This window comes from Silene latifolia, chromosome 5 (genome assembly GCF_048544455.1).
Source record: "Silene latifolia isolate original U9 population chromosome 5, ASM4854445v1, whole genome shotgun sequence".
Lineage (NCBI taxonomy): Eukaryota > Viridiplantae > Streptophyta > Magnoliopsida > Caryophyllales > Caryophyllaceae > Silene > Silene latifolia.
Window position 1 is genome coordinate 2,670,708 of NC_133530.1, and position 20,765 is coordinate 2,691,472.

At 34.5% G+C, this 20,765-nt stretch overlaps 1 protein-coding gene across 16 annotated transcripts; it reads right to left on the reverse strand.

Moving 5' to 3' along the window:
- Positions 1 to 227: 227 nt before the first annotated feature.
- LOC141656391 (trafficking protein particle complex II-specific subunit 130 homolog) lies at positions 228 to 15,412 on the reverse strand. Of its 16 annotated transcripts, XR_012548475.1 has the most exons (13): positions 15,167 to 15,412; positions 13,659 to 13,888; positions 12,162 to 12,343; positions 11,475 to 11,658; positions 8,560 to 8,803; positions 7,055 to 7,221; positions 6,318 to 6,502; positions 5,778 to 5,884; positions 5,508 to 5,610; positions 5,170 to 5,257; positions 4,789 to 4,896; positions 1,444 to 4,391; positions 228 to 353 (listed from the first exon to the last, which is right to left on the reverse strand). XR_012548475.1 is itself a non-coding variant. In XM_074463262.1 (11 exons), the coding sequence occupies exons 7-11, from the start codon at positions 6,354 to 6,356 to the stop codon at positions 4,889 to 4,891; spliced, it is 345 nt and encodes a 114-aa protein (XP_074319363.1). In that variant the 5' UTR covers positions 6,357 to 6,502; positions 7,055 to 7,221; positions 8,560 to 8,803; positions 11,475 to 11,658; positions 12,162 to 12,343; positions 13,659 to 13,888; positions 15,167 to 15,412; the 3' UTR covers positions 4,473 to 4,888. The 16 variants fall into 16 exon arrangements, 2 of the variants coding, with proteins under 2 accessions (XP_074319363.1, XP_074319364.1); XR_012548473.1 differs by lacking the exon at positions 4,789 to 4,896 and having other exon boundaries at positions 5,508 to 5,586; XR_012548478.1 differs by having other exon boundaries at positions 4,789 to 5,257; positions 5,508 to 5,596.
- Between the last annotated feature and the right edge of the window lie 5,353 nt (positions 15,413 to 20,765).

Below are 20,765 nucleotides of genomic sequence, written 5' to 3' on the forward strand. Positions count from 1 at the left end.
TATGCATGCAGTAAATAGATTATACAACCAGTTGTATTGGTTGTATAGAAAAGAAGAAACTTGTTGGCCATTATTGAGTTCCGTCTTGCGATCTTTATAGTACTTGCTGTACTCGCTCGGTACTTGAGTAATCTTAATCTTTGCTCCTTTAACTAGTTAATTTCATAGTTTTCGAATCTATTACTTGAGTAATAATCTTAATCTTTGCACACAAAAGACTTGATATATAATGGGTAAAACATCCAAAGAGTCTCTTTATTATTTCATATATAATGCATAATACATAAGATAGTAGGTAGCGAATCATCTCGCTGTTCTTGGATCTTGGTTGCGATTCGACTCAGGCCGAGCTCCTGCATGGATCATACGCCAACCATAAACAAGGTTAGCACGACAACATTTTAAAAAACAAAAAACATCGAACATTTAAAAAAAAAACATCGATAATAGATACAGTATATAGGTTTGGGTCGAACCATTCCGGTCAGGTCTAGGTCACATTACCTCAATTTGTATTCGTTAAATTAAAGTTTCCTTAGATTATTTTTATATCACGTGATTTTTGGGCATTTTAGACGGGAGAAAAAAGATTGTACATCTGATACTATATCATATTTAATGACTTTTTGAATTTTTGTGTATTTTTTTCGAGTACTATAGAGTTTATACATTACATTTTAGTTTTATGAGGTCAAAAATCAATTTTTTTTGAGCTTATATGTAATTTTTTTGAGTTATAATGTAACTCTTTGAGATTAAAGTTTAAGTAAATAAACTCAAAAACTTTATAATAAAACTCAAAAATTTTAGATTAAAACTCAAAAATTATATCATCTGATGTACTACATCAGATGTATAATCCACTTACTGTTTTAGACGGCGACTGAATAAACTGAACTAAATTGTATTTACAAAAACATTGAAAAATCATAAAATTTTGGGATATTCTCTCGTGTACCCCTCAACTTTTTCATTTTCTATGATATACCCCTCTTTTCATGCAAAAAAAAATTTGACTGTCGATAACTCTGGGCTACAAGTTCAGAATACGATAAACTTCTTTTTCAAATTGACCGTCTTTAAGAGGTCTTTCGTTTGAAAAAAAATTCACCGACGTCTCAACTCGTAGATGGGAATTATGGTCGGTCAAAGTTTATTCGTTAAAAAATGTTTGACCAACCATAACTACCGGCTACGAGTTCAAAAAGCGACGATTTTTTTTTTTTCAAATTGAAGGCCTTGATTAGATAATTGGTTTGAAACAAAAAATAAACGTTTTCTGAACTCGTAACAGAAAATTATTGTCGGTCAATTTTTTTTTTGTGAAAAACGAGGGGTACACCGTACACCATAGAAAACGAAAAAAATTTGGGGTACACGAGAGAATACCCCTAAAATTTTTAACTTGCCGTACGTGAAAAGATAATGAAATAAATACTTGACCTTAATCGCTGTCGTCGCTGCTGCTGTGACCATCATCATAGTGACGGCGTCTATGGCCCTTAGCCTTGAAGAGACCACCAGCATGGTTCATGAAGCCACCATTATGACCATGACCACCATGACCATGACTATGACCAGACCCGTAACCATTTCCATAACCCGTCCCAGGAAACTGGGTTACACCACCATAGCCACCAGGGGCATGGGTCGAGCCATAACCACCCATCGCCCCAGGGACGTGGGATGAGCCATAGCCGCCCATACCGGGAAGGTGACCATGGGTGTTTGAGCCATAGTTGTTGTGGTTGTAGTTGTCATAGCCGGCCCCGTTATGGTTGTATCCTTGGTTGTTGTTGTGAAATGGATTATACATTTTTCAGGTAGGTCTTGGATAGTACTTAATCTGAATTTGGTGTTTAAAAAACTTTGAAGATTGATGTACTATATGATATAATGGTGTACCATAGACACTAATTTATAATGTTGGAAAGTGAATATTAGGGTGGGAGGCAAAGAATTAGATGCATGATGTTGTTTATGACTTTTATGATAATAATGTGATATGTTAGATACCCTTATCTTGGAATAGTTGCATGCATACACAAGCTAAAGTTGGCACATATTCTAATTTTATACTCCCTCCGTTCCGTTCAAATGTTGTCCTTTTGTTTTGGCACAAAGACCAAGGAATGAGCAAAAGGCGAATAACTAAATGACAAGTGGAACAAATTGAATGAGAATGATCAAATTACTCATCAAGTTCATTCTTAAAATAGAAATGACAACAAATGACTGAGACACCCCAAAATAGAAAAGGACAACAAATGACCGGGACAGAGGGAGTATTAATTACCCTTAAGATAGAGGTATCCGTCTTGATATCATACATTTGAACATATAAGGACAAATGTAGTCATGGACTCGTCGATCTAGTGATTCTAAAAACACAAATTCTTATTTGTGGCGGGAATATAAGACAAAAGGAGAATGCCTAACGAGTAACAAATTAACAATCTGTTTTGTCTTATCTATCCACATGAGTTTATTTGACTCATCGCAAGCTTGTGACAGATATGTTCATCACAAGAGAGACTTTTTTTTTTTTTTTTTTTGAAGTAGACAAGAGAGACTTGTTGTTCTAAAAATGAGAGATATTGGTTGAAAATGGAGAGCTTTATCAATCGATAAGTTATAGTACTCCATTTATCCTATAAGAATCTTTCTAATTTGACTTGCACGGTTTCAAGACACTACTTTAACCCGGTTTCTCCAATTGTATTCATTTTTTACATTAAAAAAAACATGCTTATATAAGACTTATATACAATAAATGTAAATATTTTATTATAATATCTTACTTCGTAGTAGTTTTTATAATTTGAATACTTATTTATGGTCAAAGTAATTGATTTTTGACCTCAAACGTCAAATTGAAATGATAATAATACGATGGAACGATTAATTTTTTAAATTCCTTTTAATTTATCTTTAGAATTGAATTAATAATACAATCCAAGTAAGGGACATGTCACAACGAGACAACGATAAGTTTGAATGAAACAATGGTCAATCTGAGTAATTACATTGATCCATAGGAATGAAGATCACAATTCACAACATATTGAATAGACCTAGCCGAAGTAACGGGCCACCCTAGCCCAACTCGTCCCCTAGGTTACATTTGGCCCGGCCTACCAAGCCTGTATGTTGACTAGCCAGAACTGTCCCCATATTCGGGTCGGGTATGGGTTTTAAATTTCGAACCTAGCCCGTCATTTTAGGCTAAGTTAAAAAAATAACAAGGCCTGACAACCTGGCCCAGTGACAACCCGCCTAAGACCCACCACCGACCGGGTCTAGGTTACTTCCTCTGCAGCCCGACCTGCTTCGTTCACGGGCCAGTTAAGGGCTCATTGAGGTGAGCCTGGACCGACCCAAACCCAGCCCGTAGCCAGATTGAAATTCCGATTCATAATGGTCAGCTTATCCGGTAAAGTTATTGTGCTAGCGTTTATATGCCGCGTTAAAATATGTCGACATCAAGCTATAAATGGAAATCTTGTCACATTATAATGGGAAATTTTTGTTGTCACTTTTACACGTACTAACAAATCATATATTCTTGTTATGGTTATAGCCGTACGTAGTGCAAAGTAGGCCTGTGGCATCTTAGCTATTCTATTAGACATTTGGAAAGGAACGAACAAATTCGAAAGAAAAAAGCTTATGATATGTCGATATTTTAGGGTTTTTGATACGATTTCAAATTCTCATCTTCACAATGGTTTATAACTTTATATGCGCTTGTTGGAGTCAAGAATCAAGGTTCAATATTAATTGGGTTCAGTAAGACACTGTGACGTGCTTAGTGTAATCTCATGACCCATTGGTAGAAAGCTTCTTTTAGAGTCTTTCATTTTGAACCGGTCAAGAATCTTATCAATATAAGCACGATAGTCATGTCGTCTCAATGGGATTAAGGAGAGTTTCTGAATAGCTGTATATTATGGTGGTGTGGGTAGTTTTTCCGGCGGCATACAAGTGATTTTGAGGGTGATTTTCGTTTGTTGTCGGCGTTGTAAGGGTGTTTTAGCTGGGTAGCAATGGGCTTTGTGTTGCTGGTTTCAGGTTGTAGTGCGTCACGGATTCACGGTAAATGGTGGGTTAGTTGATGAAACTGGAGACGATGTTAAGATGGGGTTATGTTAGTAAATTGTGTTGAGAGTAAAAGTTATCTAAAAACGAGATGTAAAGAATCTGTTGAAACAAGTCGATGAGGAAAACGAACCAGAATAATAATCTGTTGAAACTTATAACAGCACAATAAGGAAAACGGAAAGAATTTGTTGAGGCAGGAAGAACTAACTCACATTGCTGGCACAATACAAACTTTTCCGAAGATCAGAAATTGCATCCTAGGCTCCCTGCTTTAGGGTGTTGGGGTTTAGCTGTTTAAGGCCGTTAAATCGTGTTAATAAATCACTCAACCGAAAACAAAGACTAGAAAGTCCTGAAAAGTCAGGAATAAATTACAGAGAACTGATATATAGACCAATAATCTGGGCATCAAAGAGCCGCTCACATCTTCAGAATCTACAGATTCAAGTAATAATACATCTTACAAAAATTCATTTGCCGTATGTGGGCATGGGGTGGAGCCGTGGAGGTAATTAGATACTATATTGACATGTAACCCGTAAGCTAGATACTGATGAATTTTGTGTGCCTACAGAAACCGCCACTTTCTAGAAACAATCGCAAACTACTTAAAACTACTTAACGGGTCCAGAAGGGTTAAGTGGGTATGCAGTAGGAGCAACTGAAAAGAGGAGGCAAGACACTGACCATTTGAGGTGTAGAACTGATATTCGACTCATCGATACTTGGCAGCACAAGATGCAGTGGTCGCACATAGCCGACCACCAACGGTACACATAAATTGAGATCACAATTCTACAGCCAGCGAACATTACAATTGTTTATGAACCAATGTTTTGAGAGACGGAAAACAAACTGTGAAAGAAGAATATGGGTACACACTCACAATCTCGCATGATACAGCGTACTTAAAACTACTTAATGGATTACGGAGTATTTCTTACCCAAACTGGAAATGTAGTTTTATATGGATTTTGGAAAACGGAAAATGTTCCAAATGAAAATATGGAGTATTAATCATATTGAGCCAAGTATACACTCCGTGAGATGGATTTTATTTAGCCTTACCTTGCTTAGTGGAGAGAGCAACATGCCCTCGCTTTCTACCCGCAATCATCCAGTTTTCTGAATTTGCATCTACCTCATACAATACCTCCTGCAGATTATGATGATCAGCAACTTTACCCCGATATCTCAAAGGCTCCCATGCATGTATGATATATTTAACATTTTAAAGCACAGGTGATCAACACTTTGGCTTATTTTATAATATTTCACATCCAAAGAATAGTAACCCTTGAGATTTGAGTGGAAATGAGATAGATGATCATCAACAGTTGTAAACGAGGCTCATGAATCACGGTTAAAAAAAATGCCGGGGAGTCAATACGAATTTAATGACTTACATTGCTTTGAGGAACTATTTTGTCATCTGAGTCTTTCAACCTCTCCATCCTCCAATTTACAGCAGCAAGTTGGCCAACCCTGAGGCCATCTGAAGGAACTGAACTTTAGCAAGCAAAAATCAATAAAATAAAGGTAGTGGACAACTAAATAATAAAAGTAGGGTAATCTTTTTACAAACAACCCCTAAATATAAGGTCGTTTTTTACCAAAAGAAAAACACCTAAAGCATGATGGAACGAACAATCTATTGTAGGCATAAAACAACTCACCTGTTTCCAGATATCACGAGCCACAAGGTTCGAACTTCAAGTTCATCATACTCGGGTAATGTGTCTTCATGAAGATGAGCCATATCAAACATAAATGCTAGGCTTTCCTAAAGCAACAAACACAACAGTTTCAGACTAAAAGGAGATAGAGAAGGGCATATAACCTGAAAACCTTCTCAGGAAAATCTTGTAAGAATACAACAGAGATTACAGTTATAGATGCACCCTTGTCTGCCAGTCATCGGTTTAAACTAATTTGAAGCAGATATAACTATATAATTGTACAACTACTATCAGGAAATCACAACCCTATACATATAACTTATTTACTCCACCAGAAACCTTTAAGACCATAACAGTTCTCTTAGAAGAAATAAAAAAAGAAGGGGCGAAAAGAAAGAGTCTTGAAACAATCCAGAATAATAGAAATTCAACATTTATCTTCAAAAGTCAAGACTATAGAGTCTTGATACAATCCAGAATGATAGCAATTCAACATTTATCGTCAAGAGTCAAGACTATAGAGATAAATTGTCAAACCTTCAAAATAAAGAAGTTATAGAAGTTCCAGACTGGCATGAATCACTGCTCACTCAGCTTTCGAATCTCGTCCTCATAAAATTGTGCACGCCTATCCAATGTATTTTATGAATGCATTCCATAATCTTGGTCTCGAAGTCGTTCAAATATTTGCTTCTGGTCCACGTAAATCTAATTTGCAGCAGCTGGGTAATACAAAAAGTCGAAAACACATTTTAGATAAGAAGAGGACCACAACCTAATACAATCGTTAATAAAAGTGCATTATTAACATATTACTCCCTCCATTCATTCCATTACGATATGTTGACGGAAATGGAATTAATGGAGGGAGTATTTCAGCTAGAAGACTCAAAGATATAACTAACCGCCTAGATGAGAAGCTATGGAGATCCTTCGAATTCAACGTGAAGAAGCAAAACAGAGCAATATTCACTATTAACTCATCCAGTAACAGAAAATGGTCATCTGACCAAGCGGATTGTTTATTCTCTAAACATATCAGAGGACTAGTTTAAAGCACATGGCATTTTTTCCAAACCTAAATTCCTGAATATGACAAAAGATTGCAGGACACCCACCAGTAAAATTAAGAATCATTAACTCCACAATATCTTTTCCCGACTAATTTTCGTATATACACACTTGATCAAAGTTTTTGGTTTTGATCAAGGGCCCAGTTACGCTCCAAAAAAGTTTGTGCGAAAGAATAAATATACGGAACTGCTATATTTCACCTTTCTCTTTTCTTTAAGCTGAATTCTACTTCCACTTTGGCATACACTCTTTTTGCCATCTTGGTGGCTTGATGATTACTGGGAAGAGCTCTATTCATAAACACAATGAATGATTCCTTCTCGTCATTTTGCACAATTAACAGGATAGATTTGAATTCATCAAGATCCTGCAAACAAATATCACAAAAAGTAAGGTTTAATAATGACAAATAGATAATGTCAGAACAGGATACACAAATAGTTAATCATTAGCTTATGTGCAGGACACATCCTACTATCTTCAGCGTTCAGATAAAGGAAGAAACAAATTTGAACACATGCATATTCTAACATGATCAGGTTATTGAAAATTCTAATGTGATTTAGATCACGGTAAGAAGGAATAAACTTCAAGACAGGTATACATGAATTGTTGATGAAATAAAACTGTTTTGTCATCTGGGCTGGCTTGGTATACTAATAGGTCAATCTCATGATAGCCACATCTTTTTTTTTATCATACTCATCTATTCTGTGCGAAAAATAACAAGAACGAAAAAAGTCTGCTATAGAAGTTTCAGAAATCAATTTATAAAATTCTTCCACATCAGATACTACACGTATAAGTATCAAACTGAACAGGAATAACTGCTTCAGCTATTTGGTGTGCTTGGAACAATAGGTTGTTTAAAATGATATTGCTTCTATGTATCAAGGTTACAGACTTTGCTTTCTGATGTTGATGTGTAGAAGAAATAAAGTGCCCCCCTCTCACAGAAACTTATATTTATTTTTTCTTATTGTAGAAAATTTACTCAAGAGAGTTAAAAGTTCAAGCATCTAGCTCTTCTTTTGTGTACAGGAATCACCCCCTAGGCATCTTTTTTTCTAAATAGGTGTCACCCTTGGTGTCCTTCAATTAATATTGACTAATACTTGTAGAAGAACTGAAGTGGAAAAACCAAATCTGATAATCTTTCTCCATGGAGAAATCTGCCGCCCAATAATCAGTAAATCTGCCCACGAAATGGACGAGACCCCCACGGGTGATGCGCATGGCGCAGCTGGGAGTTTGAGCTAGGGGACTAGGGAGTAAAATGGCAACGTAGTAGTTGGCAAGAAAAAAGTACAAGGCGAACAACTATTCAACCAACAGGGCAAAAGTTAAAGAATGTTCTACTTAAAATAGAACCCTCAAACTCTGTGCTGACAGCAATCCTATATCCCCCATCCCTGCCACCAAGTCAATATCATGTTATTCATGTAAGCATTAAGACAAAAAGTCAAAAACAGTGTTTATTATCTCCAGCAAGGGAAGCAGCCAATGACCCCTGCCACCCTCTCCGTCCCCCGCCAATGAAGAGGTCATTGATCAAGTGCACTTCAAGGCAAAAAAAAATACACATGAAACATACACCCACGTACGACAAAAGATTACATGGAAAGGGTCTCCTGCACAGCACATGTACAAGAAAGAAGCCTGCACCCCATAGAAAGAGAGACTGTTTGCAGGATATATTTCTCACCTCACATGTCACAAGAAACACAGTAGGATATGGCTCTCTACACCAAATAGTGACTGTTACTGGGGAAACGGTTGCAAGGCAATAGGGCATTGCATCAGTGGTTAATCTATAATCAGCCGACAATTTATCCAGAAACACAGGAGTATGTGTCTTGTTCTTCAAACAAGCCTTCTTGAATGGCAGCCGTTGTTCGAACAAAATCTTTACGTTGGGCCAGAATCCCAGAAATAACTCGCATCCTCAACTGCAATGGATTTACATATTGTCAATGAATGGCTAAGTACATGGCAAGTGACAAATGGCAACAGCATAAAAAACTTTGAAGATGGGAGAGGCAAAATTCTCGATGACACATATATAAAATTGAAGAAAACCAAACCAACATTCATGGTTGAATGACACGCCTTTAAATCCTTCCTTAACAGAACATGAAACCTTTGACATTACCTACTGCTCATTTGTCTATTTTTTCAATGTATCAATTTCATTAACAGGGCCTTTGTTCCAGATCTACTGTTTCTGTATTTCTCATTCCGAAACACTACCTCCAATTTCCACAATCACAATACAATACCTAAACACCAACCATATCCAGACAACACTAATCATTACAATACTAAACCCTTCATCCTACCTATTCCCATTTGTCTATTTCGTCAACATTTTCATTTAGGTATCATGACATTTGTTCCAAATCTGTCTCCTGCATTTCTCATACAAAATACAACCTCAAATTTCCACAATCACAATCCATATCCAATGAAATGCGACAGCACCAGTAGCAAAACCATAACCACGTCTCAACTTCGCACACTAGAATAACAAACTTCTTCCAATATAAAGAATACACTGATATCATCAAGAAACTCAGCTAAAACTACTTCACTTACACTTTTTAGTGCTCTATGTATTCGGAAACACTACCTCCAATTTCAAACAATCATAATGCATAAACTCCGACAACACCAGAAAAACAAACTTCCACCAGTACAAGAACAATGTACTTCTATTTCATCAACAAACTCAACGAAAAAACTACTTAAATTAGCTGATAGATTTAAATTAAGACGGAAATACAAGAGGATAGAAATGCAGCTGTTCGATCGCAAGGATCGATAGGCTACCCCAATAGCAGAATTGTGGTGAATTAATCACCTATATTCCATTATAACAAATGAGATAAATCTCACAAGTTCATTCATAAAATTCATTGATGATTTTTACACATTAGCTAATGCCCTTATATAGCTTAATGACTTGGGAAATAAGAAACAAAAGGGCTAAATGACTAAGCTACCCTTAGTCTCATTTTTTATGTGTATCAATACCCGACCCCCTTGAAACGATCCTTGTCCTCAAGGATCAAAGACAAGTGATACAAGTGAGGCATAATATGACACCTTCCACCCAGATCAAAAACCTCTGCATGTTTAGCGACTTGTATCCGCCATAACCCCCCTGGATCAAAGACATAACACTGATTGTTTTCATAGGTTTGTTCTCCAAGTTGGCTACCTTCCCATTCATATGCTTGCAGATCCGTCATCACAGGCCAACAGTCATAACTTCCACTTGGATAAAAATAACGGAACTAATTGCCATGGTCCTTAGAAAGTAGCAGTTGCTTATTGCACATTCCTTCCCCCATCTTGAATTCTCTTTGAAGTACTTGAAGGTTGATAGCATGTTGCGGCTTAAACCTGCAGCACCATTAGGATTAACTACCCAAAATAGTTTCATCCCATCTTCTAATGGACCTGCCTCTACTGGAGGGAAAAATGACATCATGATCTCAGTACCACCTCCGCGATCAAACACATAGTTGAGTGACAAACTCCTCTGACTTGTCCATCGAACAAGTGTAAGCACAAAGAACAAAATGCCCTTTTGCATAAAATTCCTTAGTTATGAAATGACCATGTTGATACAGGCCATCACCCAACTTGTATGCAAAATCTCTTCCTAGACTGAAATGTGTGAGGACCACCATTTCCCCACAAGTAATATCATGTTCACTTTTTGAATCTTCAGTAGGTAACAATAATGCACCATTGAAGATAATATAAGAGCCAATTTGCAGCCAAAAGGGATTGTAGTAGCTAATAAGAACCTTGATAGCTTTCTCAGCCATTCTAGCAATAGAATTTACTGGACAGAGTCTGTTTTATTTTAAACCTGCCTCCATCAAGATTCTTCTGGACATAATGGCATGTTCGTTATTCCCTATTAGTTTCAGGTATGTAACAATGGTTGTCCTCCAAACCATATTGCCAGCACAAACCCCCCGGGTCAAAAACATGGGTAAGAAACACAATACTCTTATCTGTCCTACTAGTTATGTAGTTAGACCTAGAGGTCAGAGGGTCGAATAGTTACCAAGTACATTCGATACTAATACCTTCCTCACCCCTAAAATCACCCTTGTCCTCAAGGGTGGGACTGAAACTGCAGGTGAGAGCTAGTTTGATCCATGTAATGTTACAACGGGTGGTCATGATCTCAGGAAAAGAATTATTGTACTGAGACTTCAACAAAAATTGGTTTTTGATGAGTTGCTCTTCAAAACCAATAAAGGCTAGAAGCAATTCACAAGCATTGAACATGAGTGATATACCAACAGAGTGAACAGTCAGAACTAGCTTATGACCTGAAAAGCTTCTTAAGGAAATCTATTAAGAATACAACAGAGATTACAATTATAGATGTACCCTAGCCTACCACAGTCGTCGGTTTAAACTAATTTGAAGCAGCTATAACTGTATAACTGTACAACTACTACCCGGGCATCACAACCTATACAGCTATACATATAACTTATTTACTCCACCAGAAACCTTTAACACCATAAAAGTTCTCTTAGAAGAAATCCAAAAAGAAGGGGCGAAAAGGAAGTTATTTAGTGTAAATTGTCAAACCTTCAGAATAAAGAAGTTATAGAAGTTCCAGACTGGCATGAATTGCTGCTCACTTAGCTTTCGCATCTCGTCCTCATAAAATTGTGCACACCTATCCAATGTATTACGAATGCATTCCATAATCTTGGTCTAGAAGTCTTCCCACAAATTTGCTTCTGGTCCATGTAAATCTATTTTGCAGCAGCTGGGTAATGCAAAAAGTCGAACACACTTTACATAAGAAGAGGACCACAACCTAATAAAATCATTAATAAAAGTGCATGATTAACATATTACTCTCTCCATTTATTCCATTACCAATGGAGAAGACTAAAAGATTGAACTAAAGGCCTGCATGAGAAGCTATGGAGATCCTCTGACTTCAATGTGAAGAAGCAAAACAGAACAATATTAACTACTAACTCATCCAGTAACAGAAAAATGGTCATAAGACCAAGCGGATTGTTAATTCTATAAACATATCAGAAGACTAGTTTAAAGCTTTCCAAACCTAAATTCCTGAATATGACAAAGGATGCAGAACACCCACCAGTAAAATTAAGAATCAATAACTCCACAATATCTTTTCCGGACTAATTTTTGTATATACACACTTGATCAAGGTGTTTTTGGTTTTGATCAAGGCCCCAGTTATGCTCCAAAAAAAGTTGGTGCAAAAGTATAAATATACGAACTGCTCTATTTCACCTTTCTCTTTTCTTCGAGCTGAATTCTATATCCACTTGGGCATACACTCTTTTTGCCATCTTGGTGGCTTGAGCATTACTGGGAAGAGCTCTATTCATAAACACTATGAACCATTCCTTCTCGTCATGTTGCACAATTAACTACACACGAGGTTTAAGGATAGATTTGAATTCATCAAGATCCTGCAAACAAATATCACAAAAAGTCAGGTTTAATAATGACAAATAGTTGATGTCAGAACAGGATACACAAATAATTAATCATTAGCTTATGTGCATGACACCTCCTACTATCTTTAGAGTTCAGATAAAAGAAGAAACAAATTTGAACACATGCATATTCTAACATGATCAGATTATTGAAAATTCTAATGTGATTTAGATCACGGTAAGAAGGAATAAACTTCTAGACGTATACATGAATTGTTGATGCAATAAAACTGTTTTGTCATCTGGGCTGACTTGGTATACTAATAGGTCAATCTCATGATAGCCATATCTTTATCATACTCATCTATTCTGTGCGAAAAATAAAAAGAACGAAAAAGTCTGCTATAAAAGTTTCAGAAATAAATCATAATAATTCTTCCACATCAGATACACGTAAAAGTATCAAACTGAATAGGAAGAACTCCTTCAGCTACTTGGTGGTGTGCTTGGAACGATAGGTTATTTAAAATGATATTGCCTCTATGTATCAAGGTTACAGACTTTGCTTTCTGATGTTTATGTATAGAAGAAATCAAGTGCCCCCCTCTCACATAAACTTACATTTTTTTCTTCTTATTGTAGAAAATGTACTCAAGAGAGTTAAGACTTCAAGCATCTAACTCTTCTTTTGTGTACATGCATCACCCCCTAGGTATCTTTTTTTCTAGAGAGGTGTCACCCTTTGGTGTCCTTCAATTAATATTGACTAATACTTGAAGAACTGAAGTGGAAAAACCAAATCTGATAATCTTTCTCCATGGAAAAATCAGCCACTCAATAATCACTACATCTGCCCAAAAAATGGATTACACCCTCAAGAGTGATGCGCATGGCACAGCTGGGATTTTGAGTTAGGGGTCTAGGGAGTAAAATGGCAAGGTAGTAGTTGGCAACAAAAAGATACAAGGCGAACAACTATTCAACCAACAGGGTAAAAGTTACAGAATATGTCAACTTAAAACAGAACCCTCAAACTTTATGTTAACAATCTTATACCTCCCATCCCTGCCACCAAGTCAATATCATCTAAGCATGAAGACAAAATGTCAAAAACAGTGTTTATCATCTCTAGAAAGGAAGCAGCCAATGCCCCGTGCCACCCTCTCCCTCCCCTACCAATGAAGAGGTCATTGATCAAGTGCGCTTCAAGGCAGAAAAAATATACACTTGAAACATACACCCACGTACGACAAAAGATTACATGGGCAGGGTCTCCTGCATAGCACATGTACAAGAAACTATGCAGCACTCCCTTAGAAAGAGACCGTCTGCAGGATATATTTCTCACCTCACATGTCACAGGAAACACAGTAGCATATGGCTCTCAGAACCAAATTAGCGACTGTTCCTGGGGGAAACAGCTGTGGCGCCTTGGATCAGTAGTTAATCTATAATCAGCTGACAATTTATCCAGAAATACAGGATTACGTGTCTTGTTATTCAAACAAGAATTCTTGAATGGCAGCCGTTCATCGAATAAATTGTTGACTTTGGGCCAGAAATCAGTCACATCCTCAACTGCAATAGATTTACATCTCGTGAATGAATGGTGAAGTACATGGCAATTGACAAATAACAAGTGACAGATGGCAACTGCATAAAAAAAATTGAAGATGGGAGAGGGCAAACTTCTAGAAGACACATATATAAATTTGAGTTTGATTGAACAGTCTTCCCAGATACCAGTAGCTACAACAAACCGGGACTCATATTCATGTTTGAATGACACGCCTTTAAATACTTCCTCAAAACAACATGAAACCTTTTACATTACCTATGCTCATTCGTCTATTTCTTCTATGTTTCAATTTGATAAACAGGACATTTGTTCCAGATCTACTGTTTTCTGCATTCATCATTCCGAAACACTACCTATAATTTCCACAATCACAATACAATATCTAAACACCAACCATATCCAGGCAACACTAATCATTACAATACTAAACCCTTCATCCTACCTATTCCCATTTGTCTATTTCGTCGACATTTTCATTTAGGTATCATGACATTTGTTCCAAATCTACTGTCTCCTGCATTTCTTATACAAAATACAACCTCAAATTTCCACAATCACAATCCATATCCAATGAAATCCGACAGCACTAGTAGCAAAATCATAACCACCTCTCAACTTCGCACACTAGAATAACAAACTTCCTCCAATATAAAGAATACACTGATTTCATCAAGAACTCAGCGAGAAAACTACTTCACTTACATTTTTTAGGAAACACTACCTCGAATTTCAAACAATCATAATGCATAAACTCCGACAACACCAGAATAACAAACTTCCACCAGTACAAGAACAATGTACTTCTATTTCATCAACAAACTCAACGAAAAAACTACTTAAATTCGCCTTTTCAATGATCTATGTAATCTAAAACCCTAACTCAAATTTCAAAAATCGTAACCTATATCCATCAACGCCAACAACACTAGCAACGAAATCTTTACCACATTCAATTTCGCAAATTAGATTATCAAAATTTCACCAATATACGAACAATGTACTTCAGTTTTATCAACAAATTCAACGAAAAAACTAGTTACAGTTTCCAGTGATCTATGTATTCCAGCGAACTCCAATTAAACTTCGATTTCGCGACACTAAAACATCAAATTACACCAATAAAACAACAATATACTTCAATTTCATCAACAGAGAAAATTCATCATCACACAATCAACTAATTTCACAATTAAACTAACATTTCACAACTATTAATCCTATATAAAATACTGAATCAAAAGAAATTTGCGATTAATCGTAAAAGCGAGAGAATTCACCTGCAACAACGAGATGATCGCATACATTTTTAATAGCTTGAAATTGAGCTAAGTCATTCGCCATTGAATTAAAGATGATTGATCCTAAGAAACAGCATGTGGTATTCATGATTCGAAGAAATAAATTGATAGTAATGATTCGCCATTTTTAACATTTTTTTTGTAACGGGTTTCTGAGCCACTATCTTTGGTGCGATTGGTAAATCTCCGGAGTTATTTTAGTAATTGAGTGTTTTATTCGTTGTCGAAAACGTAAGTTACCAAATCGATCTTAGTTTTAAAATCACTCTTTATATACTCCGTATACTAGTTTGGATGCCCGTGCGTTGCAACGGGGTAATTAACTTAGTTTAAAAAAATTGGTTATAAGATCTTAATATTTACATCTTATCTCTAATCGTTTATTTAGATATGATCAAAAGTCAAAACATCTTATTTAAGAAACGCAAAAGATGTTAGGTTGATACCTAAGTTCCAAAGATGCCTCATATTTATAATCGTAAGACCACTACATCTTATGTTAATCTTTCGATGTGGGACAATTCTATTATTTTTATATAATCCTATATTACTAGTTGGAAAGCCCGTGCGTTGCACGGGGCACCTATTAGGATTATCTGTAAAATACTCCCTCTCAATCACTATAATGTTCACATATCATATGGGCACAATACTTTAGGAAAACTATATAAAAATGAGGAAAGGGTTGGGTGGGGTTTGGTGATAGGAGAGAGGCATTTAATAATTAGAAGATGCACATCAAGAAAGATTCTTCTTCCTCTTATTTCCTCTTTTTTCCTCTTTTTCCCTCTATTTTTTTGAAACCTCATTTTCCACTATCATCATCCTCCTTCTAACTTTTTTTCCATTTTTTCCCCATATCAAAGAGGATCCTCTCTTCTTCCTCTTTTATATTTTAATTATTTTTATAAAAGTTGATAAATTTATAAACATAAATTATAATCCACATGGTCTAACTTTATGGGAGAATGGGCACAAGGGCCTAGGATTAACTTCCTCTAAAAATAGAGGAAGTCTTCCTCTTCCTCTTCCAAAGAGGATGTCCAAATTGGTTCCACATTGAAGAGGATATCCTCTTAGAAGAGAGATAGTGCTAAGAGGATGCACCATCCTCTTCAATGTGGATGCTCTTAGAAGTTAAATAAAGAATTGTGGGGCCAAAACATTAAAGAAAGTAATAAAATAAGAGTAAAAGAGTTGTGTGGGGTTTGGTGATAGGACATGGGGATGAATAAAATAAGAGTAAAAGTTGCAAAAAAAGGAAAGGGGAACATTACTTGAATAATCCGTTTCTGGAAAGATGGAACATTATAGTGAATGAGAGGGAGTATATTCTTAAGTTGATAAAAAAGTCAAACTATGTTGAATCATTGATGGAAAAAAAATTCGTGGTTGGTGCAGTTGACCACTGATGAATTATTAGTGCTTTTAGCATAAAATTTTTGTCATTCAATAGTATAACATAAAGTGACATAGTTATAGTATGTAATTTTTTTTATTGTTACAGACACAACCGACTTTTAATTAAATATAAAACGCTGTCTCTATAAGCATGATGCAGTTCATCAAAATGAACCCTTAATGACATAAACATGCTTTTATGAGTCTTGCAAATTAATTTAACCTACAACAACTACGTAAAACTAAATGATGTTACACAAAACAACTGGGGCATCATAATTATATATATTTAGTGTGTTCAGATAAAATGCTAGATCTCTTGCAACATAATTTTACTTTGACTATCTACAATTAAGAGTATTAACTCTTTATAAACCCCCTGCAAAATCAAATCAAAACGAAATCCAATAGAATTATTAGTCTTTAAACAACGATAAAAAATATATCTGATTCTATTACATAGAATGCATAGGGAACATAGTAGTATCATGTGACAACATTAGTTAGTAATTTATGACATTATTAAAATCATTTGTTACCAACCGATAACGTTGGTTTACATTACCGTGGTCTGGTGGTAGAAAACTACTAAATTTAACGAAAGTCAAACCATGCTGAAAGTGGGGGCAAACAAAATTTAGAGGGGATTTAGATGAGGATTGATTAATCATCGGTTCCCATAACAAAAATTAAACGAAAACGTTGTAGCATTTGGTATTAACAATATCAGTTGCATAACATTCAAAGATATAGTCGGATTATAGAGTTATCATTCTTACTGTCTCACGCACTATCAGTTTTTAACCGAAATAATCCTGACTATCTACAATTAAGACTATTTGACCAAATTTTCATTTTTCTTAAATTTTTATAAGTATTTGGTAGATAATTTTTTTACCAAAATAAGAGTAGCATGTGAGAAATAACTTATTTGTTTTTTTTAATCCTTCAATTTAAAATATTAATTATGGAGTACTTATTATGTCCTTTTATGTCATATTACCGAAAGAAAACAGTAACCTTTCGGTTAGTTTGCCAAACATTTTTTATTTAATCAGTTGACTTATCGGCTCCTAATTTTCAATTACATTTAAAGCTACATTTTTAGGTTTTAGTTAACTTTTCGATTTTAGTATGAACTAATGAAATCTGAGATATATTTTAGTATGAACTAATGAAATTCTACTTCAGTGCTTCTCGGTTTCGATACACCACCAAATTAAATGATCTACACATTCTTATACAGAGTAAATTAACGAAACAAAAATAGGTAACATATACTCCCTCCCATCCACTCTTTTCTTCCTTATTTCCTAAAACGGATTATTCAGATTTTCTTCCCCTTTCCTTTTTGAGAAAGTTTTTATTAATATTATACTCCTACCTCTTTCCACTCATCAAACCCCACCATATCCTTTATTAATATTTAATTCTAACTATTCCTACCTCTCTCCAATAACCAAACCTCACCCATTTCCTTTATTAATATTTAATCCTAATTATTCATACCTCTCTCCAATTACCAAACCCCACTCATAACTTTATCAATATTATACTCCCCACCCTTAATCTCCGTGCCCACCTCAAAGAGGAAGAAAAGAGTGGATGGGAGGGAGTATATAGATCGGTGAATTGTTTTTTTATGTATTGATCGCTTGAATGTCTATGGAGGCATTTATGATTTATAGACACACTCCAATGATTATTTAGTGATTATATTTTGTTGGAACCGTAGTTTTTATAGTTCATGTAACCATGTAAGATTACACTACATGCATCATCTTAACATAAACTTTTAATCTAATAAATTCATTTTTTATCCATCAGCTTCTAGAAATTTGATGCAAGAATGCAAATTACAATTATATGAGACCATAAGAGGGGGAAAAACAAAAACGATAACTTAAACTGTTATGAGTGCCTATTATCTAATCCCTCCGTCCCGACAATTTGTTTATCTTTGATTTTGGCACAATTATTATTAAGGAAAAGGAAAGGGACCAATTGTGGTTAGTGTTGTTAAATGACAAGTGGATCATTGTGGATATGGGTGATCAAATACTTATAAAAATCACCCCCAATATAGAAAAGTAAAGGAATGAATGAAACAACTTGAAATGAAAATGGTAAACAAATGCACGGACGAAAGGAGTATTTGATAATTTTAATCTACTTTTATTATGATAATTTGATTAAAATATGTTTGATCTACTTATATTAGGATAATTTTATTAAAATTTGTTTTAAATATTAAGAAATCTACTTTTATTAGGATTAATTTTATTAAATATGTTTTGAAATCTACTCTTATTAGGAATTCTAAAAAAGTTGGACTCTCTAATATCGCTTGAAAAGTTTCTGCTTTATATATATGTATTGATTTTTCAATGTGGGACATATAACATACTAAGAAGTATACAATTTTATATATGTACAAATTATATGAAATCTATACGCTAATGATATCATTTTTACCACGAATCAAATTATGTTATTTTCATAATTTTCATAATTTTCTTAATGATATTTTTTTACCAAATGAAATGTAAAATCTTTTATATAAAAATTAGAAACATCACTTGAATATAATATAGGAAATAAATTTTATAATAATTAAAAGATTCTCCACTTTATTCTTTAATTCAAAAAATATTATTTATAATATTTTCCTAAATTAATTTTTAAGATCACCCCACCTTATCTTAATTTTCTAATGTGGGACAATTCAACTATTTATATGTAGTATATTTACTACACCTACATTATTTTTCAATGTGGGACAAATAACACACGAAAAAGTACACCATCTTTTTTGCACCTATTTCGATATCCAACCCGATTTAATAATGAGAAAATATTATACTATTTATTTATATTTGTACGTTTTTTCCATTTTTTGTCATAATTAAAATATGTACAAATGATATGATTTAAATTACATTTTTTTTCCTAACACGACTTTTAAGATGTAATTGAGGGACAATAGAATGTATAAACAAATGCAAAATATTTCTTTTTTCTGGTGCGATTTTGATTAATGGTTAAAAATTATGATGTATTTTAGTTACTCAAATGTAATGAGGCATAATAATTACCTATATTTGAAAGTTAAAAAGATTTAATTCTACTATTTATCAAAGTAAAAAAGCTCATTATTGATTTGTTTGTGGATTCAAGATCTTTTTATGCAACACTTGATTGTATTATAATTCATAAATTTTCTATTTTAGTGCAGAGATTATCATTATATGACACAACAAATTTATGTATATTTAGCACCCATTTTATTTTTTAATTATGACTATGTCTTAAATAAAGTTATTATACTATCGATTGTCTTAAAATAAACATTATAATATCACTAATATAGTAATATATAATCGCTTTTATAAATATCTACGTAATTAATATTTGTATGGTATTGTTGTAACTAAGGTTTGCCGTTAATACAAACTCTTATAATAACTCTCTAAGATAATTTTTAAGTGATTCAACAGATTTTGGGTTGATACCCCTAAGTTATGACTCATATTTATAATCATGTATGTGATACCTCACCTCATGATCAGTGGCGAGTCCAGGATTTTGATTTCGGTGTAGCAAAATATATACTCAAGGTAAAGTGTATAGATAATTAAAAAATATATATATCATATCGTGGAGTTAATGATATAAACTCTTAAGAGTTCTCCAAGACAATGTTTAAGAGACTCGGAAGGTTTTGGGTTGGTATTTAAGTTGTAAGGATACCTTCTATTTATAATCATATGATCACTCACTTTATGCAAAACTTTCGATGTGGGACAATTCTATTATTTATACGTAATATATTCACCACACCAACATATTTTTCAATGTGGGACAAATAACATACTTAGAAATACACCATCTTTTTCGTACATAATTCGACATCTAACTCAGGTTAATAATAATGAGCAAATACTATACTCCATCGATTCAAGACCAAATACAACATTCCTTTTTTTACACTATTCATGAACGAATAGAATCTTTACGATTCCTTGCAATATGTAAGACAAAATATGGTCATGTGTGATCTTATTTGATTCACCTGTAAAGTACAATGAGAATATCAAATTTTAAATTTTTTATAATGTAAACTTAAAGATATTTATGTTGTAATTTGTGTCTTGGCAAGTGTGTAAATGAAAATGTT